General features: G+C 34.5%; 3 protein-coding genes across 5 annotated transcripts; all 3 read left to right on the top strand.

Moving 5' to 3' along the window:
- The first annotated feature begins 3019 nt into the window (after positions 1-3019).
- LOC125205902 (protein PGR-like) lies at positions 3020-5437 on the top strand. 3 transcript variants are annotated; one of them, XM_048105095.1, is made up of 6 exons: positions 3020-3225; positions 3334-3447; positions 3830-4052; positions 4188-4436; positions 4890-5046; positions 5229-5437. In XM_048105095.1, the coding sequence occupies exons 1-5, from the start codon at positions 3080-3082 to the stop codon at positions 5019-5021; spliced, it is 864 nt and encodes a 287-aa protein (XP_047961052.1). In that variant the 5' UTR covers positions 3020-3079; the 3' UTR covers positions 5022-5046; positions 5229-5437. The 3 variants fall into 3 exon arrangements, with proteins under 3 accessions (XP_047961052.1, XP_047961051.1, XP_047961050.1); XM_048105094.1 differs by having other exon boundaries at positions 5156-5437; XM_048105093.1 differs by lacking the exon at positions 5229-5437 and having other exon boundaries at positions 4890-5142.
- An 8098-nt stretch (positions 5438-13535) lies between these two features.
- LOC125208357 (auxin-responsive protein SAUR50-like) lies at positions 13536-14254 on the top strand. The gene has a single exon (XM_048107951.1). The coding sequence runs from the start codon at positions 13569-13571 to the stop codon at positions 13974-13976; it is 408 nt and encodes a 135-aa protein (XP_047963908.1). The 5' UTR covers positions 13536-13568; the 3' UTR covers positions 13977-14254.
- Positions 14255-16299: 2045 nt separating this feature from the next.
- On the top strand, positions 16300-22967 carry LOC125203448 (filament-like plant protein 4). The gene is given in 7 exon segments (XM_048101791.1): positions 16300-16374; positions 17882-18013; positions 18523-18751; positions 18838-19891; positions 19893-21236; positions 21548-21593; positions 21910-22967. Coding segments are annotated over 6 exon segments (3249 nt in total). The 5' UTR covers positions 16300-16374; positions 17882-17887; the 3' UTR covers positions 22360-22967.
- Positions 22968-23193: the final 226 nt, after the last annotated feature.

Raw genomic sequence — 23193 nt, 5'->3', positions numbered from 1 at the left:
GCAGTCACGCTGAGTGTGTGGAAGAATTAAACGAGAGTGACGTCATTAACAGATCGGACGGCTGCGATCAACTGGATCCTTTGACCGGTTAGATGCATGTACAACACTGCGTCCGACGTGTCTGTCTACAATGTTGACAAGTTGACCTCACTCAAATCCATGAAATACTCCATCCTATGCTAGTCCCTCCGTCACTAAGAAGATGACTCTTCCTTCTTCGAGTGACACAGAGTTTTTATAATTTTATTTTGTGTTAAATAGAGTAGTAAATTAAGAAACTGAGACTAAAATAGAGATAAAGATATTTTTATTTTTAGTAATGAGTTATTTTGATTGAGACAAACCTATAAGAAAAGTGAATCATTTTCAGTGGGATGGAAGGAGTACATTTCTTTTCAGTATGAGATTTAAAAAATTATTTTAAAAGTGAGTTAAATGAAGAAAGTATAAAGTTAGATAGAAGAAAAGATAGAAAGATAAAAAGAGAATAAAGTAAGAGGTAAGAAAGAAAAAAATTAGAGTGACATGAATCCTAATTTTATATACCACTACTAAATTTATAAGTAAAAGAATGTAAAGTAAAAGAAATAGTTAGAATGTGAGATCCATTATCAAATAATACTTCATCTATCCCACAAGAATATGCATTCTTTCCCATTAAATATTGCAGTGTTATCACGACAATTTTGCAGTTTATATATTACTTTTATTTTTTTTGGCTAGATGTAGTTTGATGAAACAATACCAGATTGCAGTGCTATACAGTGAATATTGCAGTGATATCACGACAATTTTCCAGTTTACATATTACTTTATTTTTTTGGGGATAGAGCGCCATGCTAAATTTGGGAGATATTCCAAATTTGATTCAATTTCGAATAAGGTAAACTGCAATTTGCACTCTATTAACGCAATTTAATCATAGAAGTCCATATAATATAAGAGAACTAGCAGCCTATTAATATTATTTTAATTATACAAATCTATAATTACCTTTTAACATGTCAGCCTATTAATATTATTTTAATTATACAAATCTATAATTACCTTTTAACATGTCTTAATTCATCATAACATATTCTTATGTTAAATCATTTAACCACCTTAATTCACTCAATTTATCCATTTAGTAAACCAATCATACTGTACATTACCATCTCACTCTATAAAACAAGTAAATGGTAATCTGCATAGTAATCCTAACGTATGTTGGGTTTTCTAGATAGCATAGCACAAGATAGTGATATATACCTGGAAATTACTTCCTCCGTCCGTGAAATATTGTCCAATTTTGCCGTTTTGGTCCGTCCATAAAATTACTTTGCTATTTTTCTTTTTTTGGTAAATAAACCCCACTTTCCACTAACTTATTACACTCACATTCTATTATAAAACTAACACATAAATGTGAAGCCTACGTTCCACTAACTTTTCTTCAAATTTCTAAAAATCCGTGCTGAGTCAAACATGGACATTATTTTGCGGACAGAGGGAGTACTACGTTTGGTTTGCCATTAACCTTTTCACACTGGCCCTTGAAATGGGCTAAAGCCCGAGCATCTAACACGATTATTCACAATTTGTAAATCGCACAAAATTCATCCGATACATTTCATGGTAACCCTAAAAAGAGATGAAGTTACATATAAACCCCTCAGTGTACCGGTCACAATAGTCAGCCATTTCCTAAATTTTCTAATAACTGACAATGAAGTTGCTATGAAGATACTCCCATTTTCTAATGCAATTTCCTGAAAGGATTTCTGTATGCATTGATTTCTCTTTTTCCAATCTTCTGAATTGAATTAGGTTAACTGCCTAAGCATAAGCACCAGAGAAAACATATACTCCCTTTGTCTGCGAATAGGAGTCCCGTTTTTTCATTTTGGTCTGTCCGCAAATAGGAGTCTCGGTTCATAATTATCATAAATGGTAAAGAGACCCCACATTCCACTAACTCCTTCCCCTCACATATCATTTAAAATTAATATATATAAATGAGACCCCTATTCCACTAATTTTCTTCTACCAACTTTTCTTAACATTTTTTCTTAAAACTCGTGCCGGAAACAAATAGGACTCCTATTCGCGGACGGAGGGAGTACTACTAGTAATCAACACCTACAGTACTGATAGACAATCTAGCTTAGCTTAGCTTAGCTCCCTACATCTTGAATGCCATACTAATTGTCATCCAGTTGAATATGTCTAATTTACAATAAAATCAAAATGTTGAAATTTAATTAAACAATTAGTACTAGTAGTATATCTCATAAAAATTTATGCATAAGTCAATATAGCGATTTTATTATTTTAATACTATCGTGTAGTTTTGTTTAAGATAACAAGTTAAAATTAGGGCTTCAAACATTTGTGGGATTTGTTTTTCTGATTGAATGTTGCTGTTTAAGTTGGGTTCCTAAAACGATGCAGAAAGTGACTAATGTAATCCATCTTATTTGTGCAACCATTGTTATCTAAAAGGCGTTAATTTGTTTTGAGATCATTTGATGTTTTTTATATGTCCGTACAGTTTCTTTGTGTTGGATAACCTGTTATACTTTTTGATCACCATGGCCTAAGTAATTATGTCGTTTTTAAGAGGAAGATTAAAATTTTCAGCTTACTGTTGATGGCAATGCTGGAGCATGAAATTGAAACTAGTTTTGAGTTTCATTTTCTCTCTAATTCCACCACGCGTATTTGAGTGCCGTTTTACTGGTCTGTGGTGTTAAATTCGTCGAATAGCAGTTCTGTGAGTAACCAATCTGTTGAACTAGAGTTGTGGTATATTAAAAGATAAACAAGCTCAATAGAGTAGCATCAAAATGTATCACCTGTGGTATACCATGTAATATGTGTGTCCGTTTGCTAGGGTAGATAACTCTATCTCGGAGTTATCTAACCTAAAATGTGTGTTCTTATTTATTATGGTTTGCTTTATCTATAATTATTCGTGCTCTGTTTTGCAGTCGCATTTGTGTCATAGGGAGACAGTGATGCAGAAAAGCTTTCACTAATTCAAAATTTTTATTTTTATTCTCAGCCTCTGGCGTAGTTGGACGAGTCAACTGGTGATATGGAAAGAAATTTAGTCCAACTATTGGTTGCAGCAGTTCTTTCAGCTGCAATTTCAATCAGGTCATATAGAAAGAAGTCCCTTGACCTTTCTGGAGCGCTTTCTGGTTTTGCTGTTATGACAATTCATTTTGCCATCAATTACAGGTATCCGCATTTCTTCTCCTATATTTGGGAACATCTTTAACATGCCTGTGCTTGCCTATAATATTTTATCTCTCTCTGTTTTTTGTAATGGTATTTGCATTATTGTAGGTTTGGTGCTCTGTTACTTGCCTTCTTTGTTTCTTCTTCATTGTTAACGAAAGTTGGAGAGGACAAAAAGAAGAAAGTTGATGCAGATTTTAAGGAGGGTGGTCAACGCAATTGGTATCTTTCCTTGCTCTCGCAAAAATAAAATGTTATGTGCGTATAAATTGCTTGATGACTTACAAAATACACTTTCCTCATCAATGGCATCGCTGTGGCCTTATAATAATATGGTGCAGTAAGAGTTTTCTCTGGCTTCAAATACAAGAACTTCAATTGATTTACCAAGTCTCAGGCTCTGGCTAATTTCATTGAAGATTGTTTTTTAAAAATTACGTTTCGCCATCCAAATATATTTTTTTCATAGACCTAGTTAATGTGATTCAAGTTGTTTCTCTCTTCTTTTTAAATTAGTGTTCAGTAAAGTTCGACAAGTGCCTCTATAAGGCCTTCTAGATGATTTCATTGGGACTAATAACTTTAATTTGTCTTCACTTTACAGGATACAAGTTTTCTCTAATAGTGGTATCGCGACAATTTTAGTCCTGATTGCTTGGACACAAGTGGGCATGCAGGACTTTTGTCTAAATTCAGAAGAATCACGTGTCATGACGTATCTAGCTGGTGGCATTCTTGGTCATTACTGTTGCTCAAATGGAGACACATGGTCATCTGAGCTCGGGGTTCTCAGTGATGATCAACCGCGGCTTATTACAAACTTCAAGGTGGACAAGCACTGCTATGATCATTTTCTTACTTGTGTTTACTGTTAGAAATTCTTATGTTTTATTGAATTTGCAAGTTCAGCGCGTCCTTAAGGTTCATTTCATAGTGTCTTACCCTTTCTTTTGTTTATACAGCCAGTTCAGAAGGGTACCAATGGCGGTGTGACAAAGGCAGGATTTCTTGCTGCTGCTGCTGCGGGCTCTGTGCTTGGACTTACATTTGTTATCTTGGGATTTCTGACTACCAACTGCACTTTCAATGTAGCTATGAAGCAGCTATTGTTGATACCAGTGTCAGCTCTTTCGGGATTGTGTGGAAGTGTTATCGATTCTTTATTGGGAGCAACGCTCCAATACAGTGGTTTCTGCAGTGTCCGAAAGAAGGTGATATTTCAGATCTTGATTTGTTCTACTTCAGTGAATCTATGTGCTCGTCCACAAATTTATACCTGAGAACTGATAATATTTTACGGTTTTTATTTGGACTGAATTGATTCAAATCTATCAATGAATATTGACTAAAATTAAATTTAAGTTGTTAGAGACTGTTACGTCTATGAATATGTTTTAGTTGGAAGTATGCTTCCGAAACATCAGGTGCTCTCGTTTCTTCACTTAGGTGGCACGATGCCAGTCTTCCATTAGTGCGATGAGGAAATATCTAGTGAGACCCCATTGTGGAATGTCATTGAAGGCTTTGATATGAAAATTTCTATCTTGACGAGTTTCTACAATGAATCATTTTCTGGACGTAGCTTGCAATTATTGTAATGTCATTGATTCAAAGTATAAGTGAAATTTGTGTAAACTATAAGTTATTTGATCCTGGCATTGCAGGTTGTGAGTAAAGCTGGACCGACGGTGAAGAGGATATCGGGTCTTAGCATACTTGACAACAATGCAGTGAATTTTGTGTCGATTCTGTTAACGAGTGCGCTGACTTCCATAGCTTGTTCATGCATATTCTGAGGTTTGCACTCACAGTTACTATATGGTAAAGATCTTGAATTCCATATTCTGAGGTTTGCACTCACAATTACTATAATGTTGGAGCATGATTTCTATCAATAAAATGTTTTTGCAATCCACATATGCGAATGCAGATTGTCTCCCTTTACATATACTGATCGCCTACGCATACTCTATATATAATTTGTCCACCCCCCCGTTGCCCAGTGCACCCTATTCGCAGCAATTGCGGCCAACGAGTGCCAACTTGCGTGCACCCAAGGTGGCTTTGCGCGGGGCTCCCTTACTCTTCGTGTTGTGGCCCGGAGGCAACTTCTGTTTTTCGTTCTGGATTGTTTTTTTTTTTTTTTCATTCCAACATTACAAGAATTTACAAGAGAAATCAAATCCCAGTTTACATTGTGGGTTTATATCAATGCCATAAACCAGACAATCCAACAGAAAAATGGATCATACATTCGACCATCTCATTTAAATCTGATGTTTGTAGAAACTACAAACCTATATCAAATTAAATAAGAAAGCTTGCGATTAAACATAAGACAAATAATAAATTTAAATATAATACTTCCTCCGTCCACGAAAAATAGGGCACATTTGCCATTTTTGGTTGTCCACGAAAAATAGTGCACATTCAAAAAAAGAAAATTTTCAACAACTTTTTTCTTACTTTTTCCCCTTCTCTCATACTAATAGTATGGACCTCACGTTCTACTAACACTACTTATTTTTTACTTTTTTACTCTTCTCTCTTACTTTACCAATTCTATATTAAAACACGTGCTATTCATAAAGTGTCCTATTTTTCGTGGACGGGGGGAGTATAATTATGTGAAACTTGTGACAAAAAATACTTTCATTCTCAATAGAATAACTCTATTCGGTATCACGGGATTGGACATGCGGAATAGGAATTTGAATTGGACATACGGAATAGGAATTGGAGCCTTCAATTCCAAATCCAATACTATTTGGTACCACCAAAAATATGGATTTGGAATTGAATTACAATTTCAATTCCTCACAATTCCACGGTTGAATTTCATATCAAAAGTAGATAACTAAAATTCCAAATAGTTATAAAATTGGGTACCACACTACACTCATTGCACATGCACACACTACACACAAACAACACACACACACTACACATGCACACAATGTATAATTTCTTCAAATTCAATTTCATAGCAATTACATCATTTTTATCGAACAAATAATTTGGAATTGAATTTCAATTTCAATTCTGTGTAACGGACTTAAAGAAAAATATGCTTCTACAACAATATCATGCCATGGTCGTCACTATCATTCCTGATGACATCATCGCCACTACCGAAATTGAATGCGGCCTTTTGACCCTCTGGTTGTTTGTCATTCCTGAAATAGTCGAGATTTTCCACTATTGGACGACGACTGACCAAATTGTTGATGAGTGTTGTTGGTTTTTGTTGGTGGCAGCTAACTTTGCATCATCCATCCTCCCTTGACCTTGACTTCGCCACCCACTAACTTTAAAGTGGTCTAAAATATCACAAATTTTACATTTTGTATTATTATTTCTCACAACGAATCAGTCGCTACAGCAAACTGATGTACGTAGTTTCTTTTATCCTATTTGGCACAACTAAGACAATTGTTACTTTCTATGTGGTTTTTTATCTTGCTTAATTACCACAAACTTTGATTCGAAATAGCATAAGCGTTTTACGGTTACACACGCAGAATAAGTTCTCCCCTAAAATATCTTATTCGGATTGCAGATTGAAAATAACGCATGAAAAAAAATAAAGTTTATGATATTTTAGGAACCAATATCCTTAAAATCAATGCTAAAATTATATATATTTTTTATGATATTCTTCTCAACAATATTATACTCCTACTACTTATTAAAATTATCTTAGCAATATGATCCAACGAAAATCAAGAAATCAGATCAAGAAATAGATTTAGAGAAGGGGCAGGTTTTGGCTGCTAGTATAGGAATAATAAATAAAATGATTGAGAGGGTTGGTGCAGTCTTTCACATGGGTCATGGCCAGATGTTTATGATTTAATAATCTTTATATACATTTGAAAGAGTAGCTAAATACATTTGAAGCTTCTTTATCTTATCTGTGGCAGTTGAATAAAATAGAGAATGAAATAAAAAAAGCATTTATTCTTTAATTTGTGGAATAGGGCCAAGGCCTATAATTCGTGTGCAAAAAGAAGAATTAAACAGCACACGGATAGCACTACGACTGCTTCGCTGCACTCTTTCCCTAATATTCTATATATACGGCCAGTATTAAATACTCCCTCCGTTCCTTCGTAGTTGAATCATTTTTCCATTTCAAGAAGTTCCTTCATAGTTGAGTCATTTCCATATATAGTAACTTTTTCCTCTCTCTTACTTTACTTTCTCTTACTTTATTCTCTCTACTTTATTCATTTTTTACTTTATTCTCTCTACCTTTTTTTTTCTTACTTTTTTATCTATTTATTTAATACACTCAACATTCGTTTCTTAAACTCCGTGCCGAAAAGTTCCGCCTCAACTATAAGGGAACGAAGGGAGTACTATACTACGATTAAATATAGTTTTTATTTTCGAGAGAATCCACAACTACTATGTTTACATACCAAATAAATTAACTTTTTCTACTGAGTTACACAGAGCGCCAATGCTCTTATGTTCCATCCTTTTCTAAAGCAAGAAAATTTGTCAATAGTTGGTGTGAAAAGTAAAAAATACTTCTATCCTTTCTCATGTTATTTGAGGCGTTATTCTCAATATGAAATTTAATAAGTTGTCTTAAGTAAGTTAACTTGAGAGAAAATAAAATAAATTAAAGAATAAAGTAGATTAAAGGATACAATAGAAGATACAAATTATAGATGTTTATTTTTTTGAATAAAAATGACTATAGCAATTTTGGATAACCAGAAATGATGAAATATGACTAAAAAACACGAGATAATATGAAACAAAATATGATTCAAATAATAAGTAGTGATGAAGAATTAAAATTGGATTGGCTTCTTAGTTTCTTTAACTCCTAGTAAAATCAAAAACAAAAACAAAACACTAGCTATATATATATATATTTTTTTAATACCCTATTAAAAAATCAACATTAGTAAAGTATGAGAAATTAAATACTACTATGTTGTTTTATCTCACCTAAAAATTCTCTTTGTCTCTTAAAAATAGAAATTCTTTCCTTTTTAGTCCGTCCTCTAAAAATAGAATTTTCTGTTATAGGAAATAGAACTCTCTACTGAGGTTGACCAATTTTCTACTAACTTTTTTTCTATCTCTCTCTTTACCAATTTTGCAATTAAACTCATATCTTTCAAAAATTTCTAGTTTTTGGGAGCGGAGATATATTCAAATAATGTGTACTAATTCGAAATGTAACATGACTCATGTAACATAGGTGGAGAGAGTGATAAACTGATGATTAAGTCCTAATCTAATTAATGACATGTGATCATACTGGTACATATACATGTAAGCTTCATACCGTTTGCTATTATGCTTGTTTTATTTGTATAATTACTAATTAGTAGATATTCAATGAACTCGACTAATAATTCAGGTCTCATATACAAAGTACTGATCAGAATTAATTCACAGACGTATAATGAAATATAGTCAATCATGATAATCCACGTGACAATCTATTTATTTGCATAACTCCAAATTAAGGTAGAAAGATTTTGGGACGTCACGTTCATATTGTGCATGCCCGTATAATTCATGTCCTAGTTTTATTTAACCATAAAATTATTAAATATGGATAATTGTATGTGGAAAAAATAAATAAATCGAATAACGTGGCAGCCTCTTAAACCCCCTTTGCGTAGTGCCAAACAGCGCTAATCATATGGATTATTAATTGCAAATTACAACTCATAGAATAATTAGCCTTTCGATTTATTTGTTTGCTAATTATCTACCTGTGCAGCCTGGCACCCAAAAGAAAAAAGTATAAATACAATGGAATTAAAACTTAAACTAAGAAATGGATATTACTTTAAAACAAAACCAATATAATTAATAAAGTGATTAGCAATCATAGTTAGCCAAAATTGTCGGTTTCATTAGAGAAAAGCCAAAATAAAGGGTCGGAGCTACCAAATTAATATTGTTGGAAAATGTAATTTAGGCGAGTAGTTTTGTCCCATTAAAAATGAAACGTTTTTTAAAATGGAAATACCTCTATCTCTATTTTTTCATCTCTCTTATTTTACTCTCTCTTCATTAACTCACAAAACAACACTATATACAAACTCGTACTGATTTCCAAATGTTACATATTTAATGGGACGGAGGGAGTATTATCCTATTGGTTTATGAAACTAAATTAGTAAATTAGAGATACAAACGCAGTTTTGGTTAGAACTAATTCAGATTTTTGACAGGGTATGCAAACAATGGTAGTGAACCGTACTGAGTGTGGTACAAAAAATACAAAATCTTGTGTCAATTTTACAAATCTATATGATGAAAATTTATTTAACAATAATCTATGGAATGGGCTGTATCAGTGGACCAGTAGACTTGGAACCTGGACATTTATTTTCGCATCTCCCAATGTTCCCAATATATTATTGTATTATATTTGGTCAATTTTTCTAGTTGGAACTACACGAATACACGATATGAGCAGTAAGTGTTGTGTTATACTCCTGTATTATCACCTGTATTATGGATGAATAAATAATTTTCACATTCCAGTTATACATTTTCGATAAATCAATATATATGAAAAATAATGAAAATAATATTATCTTGTAGATTTTAAATACAAAAAAAGTAAAAAAAAGTGCATATAATACTACTGTATTAGACCATTACACATGTAAAATTAAATAAGTTCGAGAATTAAAGCAGCATAGACACATATGTTTATTAGAATAGTTTTGTTAAGAGTATATATATTTGGACTATATCAATATAGATGAGTGATTTATATTTATGATAAATGTTAATATATTTTATTTTATTCTGTGTATTTAATTCATTGCATTTTCAGTCTTTGTATTAGAATGAGACACTTTATCTACTCGTACACACACGCTTCAACTTTAACTATGAGACAGAGTTGGGTACACTGCACCTTTACTAAGCCAACTCGCTCTCTTATATCGACACTAAAAAACTTGTTACGTATTTTAGAGTATAAAATATCTACATATTGAAATCTAACCAAATTGTATGCAATTAAGGATCGTGTTTATTGTACGATCCATCTCGATCCATGAACAATTTAAGGAATTATACAACTAAGATAACATGAACATGCCTCTTTTCTTTTTATTTGACTATCACTCTTTCCTTTTTAAAATGTATCCAACAATGTGCCCTACTACGTAAACTGTGTTCTAAACATTTCTCTCGTGTATATCATAAAATTAATTGTGATAAATGTAAGTATAGTACTATAATAAGATCACCTGTGCCATTAAGAACATCTACCGTGTTCAACTAATATCATTAAGGACTTGCGTTAAATTTATAAAACTCGTGTAGTTGTAACGTTCATTCTTCACGATTAAAAATTGTTGATGTGTTTTTGTTTAGCTTCTTCAACTGTGTCTAGCGGCAGAAATTCAAACTTTGATGTTGTTCTTCAATCGGATGGTTGTAATTTGGTTTTGAAGATGATATGATTGTACTTGAAAACTGAGGTAATATTCCAGCTAAAAAGAAAAGAAAAAGAAAAATAATATTTAAAATAACGGTTAGTTTGGGGGTGGCAAATCGTTTGCGGTTGGGTCGTTATCGAATCAACATGTTATCGACCCAACTTAATAACACCTAATCCGAACCTGACCTGTTAAGGAAACTATTAGTCCGAACACAAACCCGACATGCTGCCTTTAACCCCGAACACAACACGCACCCGACACGAACTCTTAATAACGCGATATAATATGGGTTGACACGACACGATAACAACACAATAATGACTCGAACCCAATATTACCCGAATAAACCTGATTTAAACGATAAAAAAATTATTTTACACGATTTAAACTTGATTTACAATAAATGTAAAAATTAAAATAAAGCATGGAGTATTTTTTTAAAAAATAAAATAATAATATTATTTTTTAATGGGTTATCCACATCCAACCCAAAATTATCGTGTTCTTAATGGACCAACTCGATACAAAACCCAATAAAACTTAATCCAAACCCATTAATTTCGTGAAGATTCGTATCGAATTATCGTGTCATATCAAAAATTGTTAGCTATGTCATACGAACAGATTTATTGTTCTTTCCTTGATAATGGCTAGAAAATATCATTTTATGAATGTGGATAAACAAAACATCCACTTTATACTTTCGGTTATAATTTCATATAATTACTACATAAAATACACTGTTTACATGAACATGATATAAAGTATCAACATTTAATTTGACATCCAATTCTCTGCATGTTAACTCTATCTAGGTTGCTTGCTTTACAAACTCTAGTTTAAATATAAAGAAATGCAGCTGTCATATAAATTATAATTATATCACATTCTACTATATAACTCAAAGTTAAGTCCAACCCATCCCGCACATAATAATAAACAGGACGACCCTTTCTATCTTTTAATTTTTAAATTCCTTTCTAGAAAAAGTAGAATAACCATTATTGCGTCGTTAAGACAGAACGAAAGTTTGAACTGAAAGCCAAATACCTGTTTCCTCTCTAAATCAAAGACCATAACATCAATATTTTACTAATTCATTCTGACTAAAATAATTAAATGTTCGTTAATAGATTATTAAAGGACTAATACTTTAAGAGAATTGACCCCCAAAATACAACTGCTAAATTATAAATAAATGTACATTTATTTAATTATTGTGTGACACAGAGATTATTTTGATCGTGCTTGTGTCCTGATTATTGGCATTATGAAGTATTGAAGTACGTCATGCTTCTAGTCTAAGCAATGTAGTAACTGTTACTTGTGTGCAAAAACTGTAAAACAAATTTACTATAGTGTAGTACTATTATTTTACAACTGCATTAAATCCTTATTTTTTACTGTGTCATAAATTAAAATGATACTTTTATTCCCTATAACAATTAGAGAGAATTGTTAACGTTCAAATTCAGCAAAGGTTTGTTCATAGTTTTCTCCTCTCAATTTAGGAGATTGGAAATTGGGACACTTTGGATTTCAACATTACTAGTACTAAAGTACTTTTACACAAAAGTGATTCCTATACAATAGATGTTTCGTGACGAGATTGTAGATCCTATAGGACGGAGAGCATCGGTCGTGCGTCATCGATAGGTGTCAAATAGCGGTAATCTTTGCACGAGCAATAGGGGAAGGCGACTCCATTCCATTTTAGGAGTCCCAATTGATCATTTCTGGGTGTCCCACTTTATGAGTCCCGACTAAAATATTCCATAAATGGTATTAGGCCCCACATTCCACTAATATTTTTTCACTCACATTTTATTACTCTTTCCGTCCCACAAAAGATGTCACACTTTCCTTTTTAGTTTGTCTCACAAAAGATGTCACATTTTCCTTTTTGAAAAATGTTCTCTCTCACATAAATGTAAAAATTATATTTTCTCTCTCCATGTAACACAAAAAAACAAAACCTCCTAAAATCTTGTGCCGTCCCAAATGTGACATCTTTTGTGGGACGGATGGAGTATAAAACTAATATAAAAAGTAGGATTCACATTCTACTATCTTTTTGCACCAACTTTCCTTTACATTTCTTAAAACTCGTACCGAACTCAACCGGGACTTCTAAAGTGGGACGGATGGAGTATTTCATAAGTTCCGATGAATACAATATAGCCGGATTTATAATGACTAACCCTCTACAGTTCAATTGTATTTTACATTTTGGAACGAACAAAGCTTATAACACTACTCGATTCTCTGAATACAAATTACAAAATAAATATTACTAATAAAAAGAATATTCCTATTCTAGAGTCGGGTGTTTCCTTGGCTCTAGGGGGACGATGACTTGGGTTAGGGCTGCACTTCTTCTATTTCTTCATAGAGTGTTATGAGATCCCTGCATCCCGTTGTGCTTAACTTTGTCTTTATAATAGTAAAAGTAATAAGCGATGCAATTTAAACAGTTTTAACTTGTCTTAATGAATAAAAGATACTCAGCTACTTCAGAATTTAAAATTCATTTTGTGAATTTAGACCTATATTCAGTTGGCTATATTTACACCTGTAAAATATTCAGTTAGCTATATTTACACCGGTAAGTTTGAATCTCGTAATTATATCGCATAAAGTAGTAGTAGTATTTCATATTCCAACGCCTGATTTTACCCTTAAACCATTTCCCAAAGTCAAATTATAGTACAGATTCTCAATCAAATGAGGTGTCCAATTAGAAAAAAATGTTAAAGCAGCGCCAACTGTCATCCCACTATAGAAATCAAAATTAGAATTAAAATTACACCAAGCTCACTACTATATAATCCCACATTATCCCATCATTCAATCCTCCCTCCCACACTCTCTTCACAATTAGTACATCTCTACTAAAAATAAAAAATGTCAGCCTGCAGCAAGATCCGCCACATTGTCCGGATCCGGCAGATGCTGCGGCGGTGGCGCAAGAAGGCCGCGATGGCGGGCCGGCGCCCTCCCTGCGACGTGCCAGCAGGGCACGTCGCAGTGAGCGTTGGGCCGACCTGCAAGCGGTTCGTGATCCGGGCCACGCACTTGAACCATCCCATACTCAGGAAGCTGTTGGCCCGGGCAGAGGAAGAGTTCGGCTTCTCCAACACGGGCCCCTTGGCGATCCCGTGCGACGAGTCCCATTTCGAGGAGATCCTTTGTTACCTGGCCCGGCACGACCCCGGCGCTAAAAGCCCGGCCCGGTTCACGACCTCGGAGGAATACTGCCGCGTGAGGTGTCGAAGCAACCTCGATATCACTCGGCCGCTCTTGCACGGGTAAATTGATCGTCTGAGTTTGATGAGTTCGAGACACTCTCTTTCTCTTTCAACTCCGAATTTTTGTGAGTGGCGAATGTGTATGAATTGATGGAGATGGCATGAAGGTGGGGTGGCTGAGTCACCACTGAGTCACCACCGAGTCGTCCCGAGTCATTTCCAACTACAACATATTGCGCCGGAAGACCAACTTGTAGATGAAATTAACCATTTTTATGGATTCATTTGTAAACGAACAATGTGTTCAATTATCTTGAATCAATCGTAATTCATTTGTCACAACTATTTGAATTCTAACTTTAGTATGAAAGTAATACTACTGATTAAACTATACGGAGTAATTCATTAACTTTTCCATTGCTTTCCTTTATACTCCCCATCAAGAGTCTCGATTGCACTCGTTTTATAAAAATGATAGTAATAAATAATTAAAATAAAAAAATAGTAAAATAAGAGAGAATAATATTTAAAAGAGTCTTGTCAATATTATTCTCTCTCTTACTTCTATTTATGCACAATACACAAAAATGACCGGGACTACAAATGGCAGACGGAGAGAGTATTTCTTAAATCTCGCACGGAGTAAAAGTAAGACAGCAAATTACGGATAGAATGAGTACACATTTATCAAAACTAATTCAAACATAAAATACTCCTTATGGGTCAAACAAGGCACGAGTACCCAACCAAGTAAAAATCGCTTCCTAACCTCCACTGGGGTCCCGAGAGGCAAACTCCAAAGAAGTCTATCCTACCGGGTAGAGTTTAAACCCGAAACTTAAAATAACTTAATAGTCAAACAATACTAACGAATTAAGACTTATGTCCTATTGAAATTCATAATGTATTAATGTGGTTTCTCAGTTATCATCAGCGCTTTCATTGTTTACAAATCTAGACACCCTTGAAACTAAAGTACTGTAGTACTATGACCTGTCATCCACAAAATACAAACACATATGAAGACAATGTGCGATCAGTGTTATATTTATGCTTTAGTGGCTTTGCAACTATGTGATCGAACAATACTAACGAATTAAGATTGATGTCCTATTGAAATTCGTATCTCTAATTGAATTAGAAATCATAATTAATAATAATCAGAAATGTAACTAATAGTAATATTTAAAAAAATACTCTCTCCGTCCTATAAAAATATGTGCACTTTTCCATTTTTTTAGTTCAATAAAAATATGACAATTTCATTTAGGGAAAGTTATTAATTACGTATATATCAAGTTAACTTATATAACCATCAAAATACTAATAATAAGCCATATTTTTATAGGATCGAGAGAGTAATATTTAATGACTTGTGGGCGTACTATCGCCTAATAACTGGCGTTTAAGTTTCATGTTCCACTCCCACTATTTGGAGTAAATTACAGAAAGAAAATGATACCCCCTCCGTCCCACTTTAGAGTCTCGATTTACTATTTTTGGGTATTCCACTTTAAAAGTCACGGTTAGAATATTTCATAATTGGTAATAGGCCTCACATTCCACTCACATTGTATTATAAAACTAATATATAAAAGTAGGATCAACATTCCACTATTTTTTTTCACCAATTTTCCTATATACTTCCTCCGTCCTGCTTTAGCAATCCAATTGACTTTTCTGTCCTCTTTTTGTAAAAATGATAAAAAATAGTTAAAGTGGAGAAATGGTAAATTAAGAGAGACAACAATGTAGATAAGAATCTTCTCTATATTATTCTCTCTTTTAATTTACCATTTCTCATCTTTAACTATTTTTTATCATTTTTACAAAAAGAGGACAGAAAAGTAAATGATCACTGCTAAAGCAGGACGGAAGGAGTATTTTTTAAAATCCATGCCGAATTAAACGGAACTCTTAAAGTGTGACGGAGGGAGTACATGCTACTAGCACAGTACACTAGGATGAATGGACAATAATGAAGGTAGAGTAGACAATGGCCTGTCACATAAATTACAGCTTATAATAACCGTAATCAGATTTTATTGGAGAAACATGGGAAGCTGAATTTAAATTTCCACAGTTTTGTAACTATCATCAAATTTAAATAAGGGTGATGTTTTGGAGCTTTCCGAAGCCATCTTGCATTTGAAGTGACACCTCCGCACCGCCACCGCTCGCTTTCCCTCTCTACATACCAACTGCATTCCATTTACCAGATCTCCATTGCTCATATTCACCGCATTGATTGCTGCTGGTGAGTGCGTGATGATGATGCTTTCCATTTTCTTCTTTCGGAATGATTCGCGTCACTCACCAACTAATTCAACACTTTTTTTTTCAAAATTTTCCAATTCCATTTTTGTTGCTTTCTTATCTTACTTCATTGTTCCAATTCTCTTGCTCATTTTGCTTCTGCGTCTTCGTATGCCTACAATTCCGCCCCCTTTTACTTCACTTCTGTAAGCATTGCACACTGTCGGTAATTTGGTGTGCGTTGCAGTTTTCGTGCTCGATTTCTACGTTTTTCTGCATTGCCTTTCTAATTTTGAAATGTGCATCTCAAATTTTGAAAGCTACTCAACTGTATCAATTGTAAATACAGCTAATTTCCATCTATGTTCCTGCTGCTAGTTCAGTATTGTGTTTATTCTGTTTCTATATCTGTATATGCTTTCGGTGTTGAAATTCGAGAAATTGTGCTTTAACTTTTAGATACAACCAAGGTTCAATGCTGCAGATTACTTCTCATCAGTTATTTGCATTGTGATCAACCGAGTTGTGGGTAATACACTTCGGTTTTGTATTAATTTAGTAAAATGCTTTTAATATTTATGATAATGTTTCACTTCTAAAGAAATTTTCTGCAATAGAATTTGTATACGTTTTGGGAATGTGGTGTATTTGGTTGCCCTATCTTTTTTTCAAAAAATCATTATTGACTATGTCTGTAGTTGTTGTATGCTTTTAAAAAAAATTCAGCTGCTAATGCATAATCTGTGTTGAGAATATGACTGTAGAGAACTCATGTTGACCCTTCCATCATGCTCTTGATACTGATCTTCTGGTCTATAACGATCTTGCTATTCGGATATAAACTTTATTGATTAGTTGTTTGAAAATTAAAGAGAAACAGAGAAATGAGAATTTTCTTATTATGTGTTTCCCGTCTAGCTCATAAAGATTTAAAGAGATACTACAGTTTTGATGATCATGTTTGGGGCTTAAAGAAATTTAAACTTTCAACCAACCTTTTTCAAGATTGCATTTACTAGAGTAGTCGGTTGATTTGGTCATATGCTGGTTTTTTATCTAAATTCTTTTTTCATGAAGCATTTTGTGCATTAGCTTGCATATATCCCACCTTGCTTATAGGTTCTAATCAATAGGGAGTCTTGGGCAGGTCATTCGATTTGACAATAGTAGTAGTATGTCTCTATATTATGTAGTGGATAGATGATTGGAAATTTAGGTATCACTTGAATTCGTGATGATATTTATTGTACAAATACATTTTTATGTGTATGTATGTTCTGGAGTCACTTATTGTGCATTCATAGTTGCATTTATGCAATGTTATAATTGTATAACAATTGCATAGCGTTGTTTTTTTACCCAAAAGGTTAACATTGTAATGCAATGTGTTACTATTACCAGAAAAAAATACACATAGGTTTCTTGTCTGTCTCATACTTCTAGAGGATCAATCAAAACTAGTGTGAGACATCTACATCGGCATCGACACCGAAAGCTTATGTAAATATAGAAACAGAATAAACACAATATTGAACAATCTGCAGGACCATAGATGGCATTTAGTTGTATTTACAACTAATACAGCTAAGAAGCTTTCAAAATTTTAGATGCAAGAGGATCAAAATCTTCAATGGATGGTTTCTTTTGAAGTTATGTGTCTGCCACTTAGTCCACTTCTAGCCTCATTTTCATAACTTTTCTCTGTGTTAACAGCTAAGGATGGATAAAAAGAGTTGGCCTTGGAAGAAAAAATCATCTGATAAGCAGACTGCTGAGAAAACTGCTGCCACTGCATCAGAGTCTTCTACAGCTGCTTCAGATGTAAATGCAACTCAATTCGACAAGGTTATTTCACACTAAGATGATCTATTCTCATATTTGATCATATGCTACATGCACCTTTTGTTATTATTCAGTTACATGATTTACTTGATGCATTCTGGTTCCCATGTACAAGCAGTTATGGTTTCTGTCTATTTAGTTTCAACTACTTTTCTAAGCTTTGTATTTTTTATTGATTTTGGATACTCAAAATGCGAACAACTTCATTGAATTAAGCCTTCAGCATCTTAACAGTTCTAGTTTCAATGATTTCCAAATATTTTCCTTTGCATCTTTCTTGTTTTTCTTGTGTACATTAGGAAGCTTATATTCCTACTTATTTTAAGACCATCCTGATTAGGACTTTCTACTATGCAGTTGCCTCAATGTTTTTCTCTTAGCAATTGTCTTACTCATGTATACTCAGCAGCTGACAGTCTTGCTTTCTTGTTATTTCCATTTTCTTGAACTTTGTACCTTATGACTTCTATGATTCTATCTTTAGCTTAATTTATTGATCTATTTCTCTGCAGGCAAAGCAAGACAATAATAAAAAGCCAAAGTATGTTCAAATTTCTTTAGAATCATATACACATCTAACTGGATTGGAAGATGAAGTGAAGTCCTATGAAGAAAAGGTGTTGACCTTTGAGGAGGAAGTGAAAGAACTCAATGAAAAGTTATCTGAAGCGGATACTGAAATGACTAGTAAGGAAAATTTGGTAAAGCAACATGCCAAAGTTGCTGAAGAAGCTGTTTCAGGTTTGTGGATACTATTATAAAATATTTCTTTCTGAATAAAAGTTTTAAGATTGTAGAGCTTTATGGCCACCATTTCACTTGGACAGGTTGGGAGAAGGCTGAGGCTGAAGCTGCAGCACTGAAAAATCATCTGGAATCAGTCACGCTGCTAAAGCTTACTGCTGAAGATCGGGCAGCACACTTGGATGATGCTCTCAAAGAATGCATGAGGCAGATACGGAATTTGAAGGAAGACCATGAAGAAAAGTTGTGGGAACTTGCTCTTAACAAAACAAAGTTGTTTGACAATATGAAGTCGGAGCTTGAAGCTAAAATAGGTAATCTGGACCAAGAGTTAATGAAGTCTGCAGCTGAAAATGCTGCGTTGTCTAGATCCTTGCAAGAGCGTTTTAACATGCTGATCCAGCTCAATGATGAGAAATCACAGGCTAATGCCGAGATAGAACTTTTGAAGAGCGAAATTGAGTCTTGTGAAAGAGAAGTAAACACACTCAAATATGAACTCCATATTGCTAGGAAAGAGGTGGAAATTCGCAATGAAGAGAAAAACATGAGTGTGCGGTCCGCTGAGGCAGCAACCAAGCATCACCTAGAAGGAGTTAAGAAAATTGCTAAGCTTGAGGCCGAGTGTCAAAGATTACGAGGCCTTGTTCGGAAGAAGCTTCCTGGTCCAGCTGCACTAGCCCAAATGAAACTTGAAGTTGAGAACTTTGGCCGAGACTCTGGAGAGTCTCGTTTAAGGAGATCTCCTGGGAAGCCTTCTACTCCACAGTTGTCTCAGATGCCGGACTTTTCGCTTGATCACTCCCAGAAATACCTCCAAGCAAACGAGTTACTCACAGAACGGCTACTTGCTATGGAGGAAGAAACAAAGATGCTTAAGGAGGCATTGGCAAAACGTAACAGTGAATTGCAAGCTTCTAGGAGTATCTGTGCTCAAACGGCTAGCAAGCTTCAAACTATGGAAGCACAACTACAAGCTCATGTTGAACAGAAAAATCATCTCAGTTCTAATCCTCAGGTTTCAATTGAAAGTTTCAATAGTCGGAAAGCTAGTATTCCATCAGGTGTGACCACTATGTCGGAAGATGGAAATGATGATAATATTAGCTGTTCTGGTTCATGGACTTCTGGAATGATGTCTGCAGAAATCTGAAAGTGTAAGTCATGCAGACCTTATGGATGACTTCTTAGAGATGGAGAAGCTGGCATACCAATCGAATGGAATAGTCTCAGGTGGAGACTGTTCAGGCAATACTGTCAATGAAGGATCTGAACTTGTAAAGTGTGAAGTTTCAGTTGAAGTCTCTACCAGTGAAGACACTCAATTAGGAGAGCAGCATGGTTTGGAACCTCAAGCGGGTCCTAAAGAAGATCCAAATGTAGTAAATCTTCAAATGCATGCAGATCCACTGGTCTTTGTGAAACTCCAGTCAAAAATATCTGGGGTTCTTGAATTAGTTTCTAATGAAAGGGACATGGAAAAAGTAATAGAGGAAGTTAGACAAGCTATGCTGGACATCCATGAAACTTTACATGACCATTCGGTGAATAGTTTTACCGAGGCAAATTGTCCTATTGGAACAAGAACTGATCAAATCACCGAGGATGCCAAACTGACAGACACAACAAAGGAGACATCAGTGCCTCAAGATGCTAGTTCATCTATCAACACTTATGAACCCATCAATGAAAAAGTACAAGTTGCTATTATGCATATTTATGATTTTATCACTAGCCTTGGCAAAGAAGTGAAGACCGTCACCGAAGCAAGTCCTGATGGAGATGGGTTGAATAAAATATTTGATATATTTTCTGCCAAATATGGTGAAGCAATGACGGCTTATATCAACCTGAATGATTTTATTCTTGACATTTCTGAGGTATTGAACAATTCAAGCGAACTGCATATCAATGTTCTTGGATATAAAAGTTCTGAAGTTGACACTGGTAGTACTGACTGTATAGACAAGATTGCCCTACCAGAAAACAAGGTCGTTGTGGAATCATTACAGGAGAGTTATCCAGATGGGTGTGCACACTTTTCGGATTCTGCATCCGATCCCGATGTTCCGAATGATGGGAATCTTGTTCCAATCTCTGAATCAACAGTCACTTCTTGGAAATGTTCACTGGAGGAGTTTGAACAATTGAAAATGGACAAGGATAATCTAGCAGTCAATCTTGCTAGATCTTTGGAAAATTTAGAAACTACCAAGTCTCAGTTGCAGGAAACAGAACACCTTCTGGCTGAGGTTAAATCCCAATTAATGACAGCTCAGAAGTCAAACAGCCTGGCTGAGACACAGCTCAAATGCATGGCAGAATCATACAATTCACTTGAAACGCGTTCGGAAGATTTAAAGACTGAGGTAAATCTCCTCCAAGGGAAAATACAGAATTTGGAGAAAGAACTGCTAGATGAGAAAAGAAGCCATGAAGAGGCACTTAACAAATGCAAAGATCTTCAAGACCAGCTTGAGAGGTACTAACTGAGACAAAATTTTCAAATTCCTCCCAAATGAGTTAGGCTGGCCTGTTACTAAGTGTGGTTTTAAAATTGGTTCTGGTTGGTTGATTTCGAACTGTTTTCATTCAACTGTGAGCTAAACAATGAACCAAAATTAGTCCTAATTTTTCTGATCATATGGTCAAATTCAAATTAGTCACCTATTGTTTCTTTTCTTTTCTTTTCTCCAAGTCTTATTTCATTTGTGTTCTTAGTTTTTCTTGCATAAAAAGTTCCATTTTCATATCTAATATGATTATGCGGTTTTATGATATTTGCAAATTCAGGATTGATAATTGTGCAGCAGCTGAAACTGTTGAGAGGTCTGATCAGGTGAGGCTCATAATGATATACCACTTTGCTTAATAAGTAATGTCATTCAGGACTTGTTAGCCTGTAATACTAAGCTCATCTATATAAAGTGTATTGCTTTGATAATTAAAGGCTGCAACTTAGTGGCACATCCATATTAAAATTCTTAAAGATAACAGTGCAACTAGGAAAAACAGAAATGGGATGTTAGCCTAGCTATGTAGTTTAAATTGAATAGATAACATTCTGAGACATTTGTAATTGGTTATTTCATGAAAAATCATTAGAGCATTTTGTATAGTTTCTGGAAACTCAAACTACATATAATCTATTTTAGGAGAAGGAGTTGGCAGCTGCAGCAGAAAAGTTAGCAGAGTGTCAAGAAACCATATTTCTTCTAGGCAAGCAAATGAAAGCTCTACATCCACAAACAGAAATGCATTCCCCGAATAACTCGAGGAGTCAAAAAGCCGAAGACTCTGTTGAGGAAGAACCAACTATAAGTGGAATGAATTTACAAGATCTTGATCCACCTGAAATAGACACTGCTGCTTCTTTCCATTTGCACAGAGCTGGCTCAGAATCTCCTATGGATCTGTTTAATGCTTCTTTCAGTCCATCTGATTTTGAAGCTAACGACTTATTGAGATCTCCGGTCGGCTCAAAACAACCAAGCCACCGCCCTACAAAGTCAGGCTCTTCTTCTGCTTCGAATACTCCAACACCGGAGAAACATGCTCGTGGATTTAGCAGGTTCTTTTCCTCTAAAGCGAAGAATGTCTATTAGTGGTTTCAGCATGCTATATATATACACATATTATGTGTATATAGGTTAGTGATAAAATGCAAACTACATATTTCCTACAAACTCCAAACTATGATCTAAATATTTAGATTTCAAGACTTGATGTCAACAGATTTGATGTTAATAGATGATAAGGTTAAGTAACGTCAACAGAAAATGTCAATACAACGTCAATAGATTGACAATATTGACATTGTGTTGACATTGAAAATGTCAACACAATGTCAACTGAAAAGGTCAACACAACGTCATTAGGTTGACAGTGTTGACATTGAGTTGACATTTTCTGTTGATGTTTGTCATCTTTGTCATCTGTTGACATCTAATCTTGAAATCTAACGACCTAGCTCATAGTTTGGAGTTTGTACAATATATAGAGATGTAAGCATTTGTGTACATGATGGTAAAATCTATTCTACTTCTTATACTTGTAATTTAGTGTAAGATTTGATGGGCACATTTGGAGATGGTAGAATCTTGCTTTTGTTTGAAAAGTGATTTTTGTTTTAGATTTAATGGATGAACATTTGTGTATACAATCAGACATGACTCTCTACTTAATTAATTGATTCATTTTTGTTTCCTTCCAAGTTGCTTTGTGGATTATCAAGTTACTAAGCATAATAAAATAATACTAAACCACTAGCTATGGTCCCCAGTATGTTCATAGACAGATGTGTTAGTTTGTTTGGCTGCAACTTATTTTGATCTTGAAAATATAAAATTGTAACGATGGAGTAAAGTAGCAATAGTCTGAGCATAGGTTGGAGTGACAATATTTTCGTGACTCAAGATTCAATGGACAAGTGACGTGTC

Source organism: Salvia hispanica, chromosome 2 (assembly GCF_023119035.1).
Source record: "Salvia hispanica cultivar TCC Black 2014 chromosome 2, UniMelb_Shisp_WGS_1.0, whole genome shotgun sequence".
Classification (NCBI taxonomy): Eukaryota; Viridiplantae; Streptophyta; class Magnoliopsida; order Lamiales; family Lamiaceae; genus Salvia; species Salvia hispanica.
Note: the sequence above shows the minus strand (reverse complement) of the source record. Positions and strands in the feature narration are given on the sequence as shown.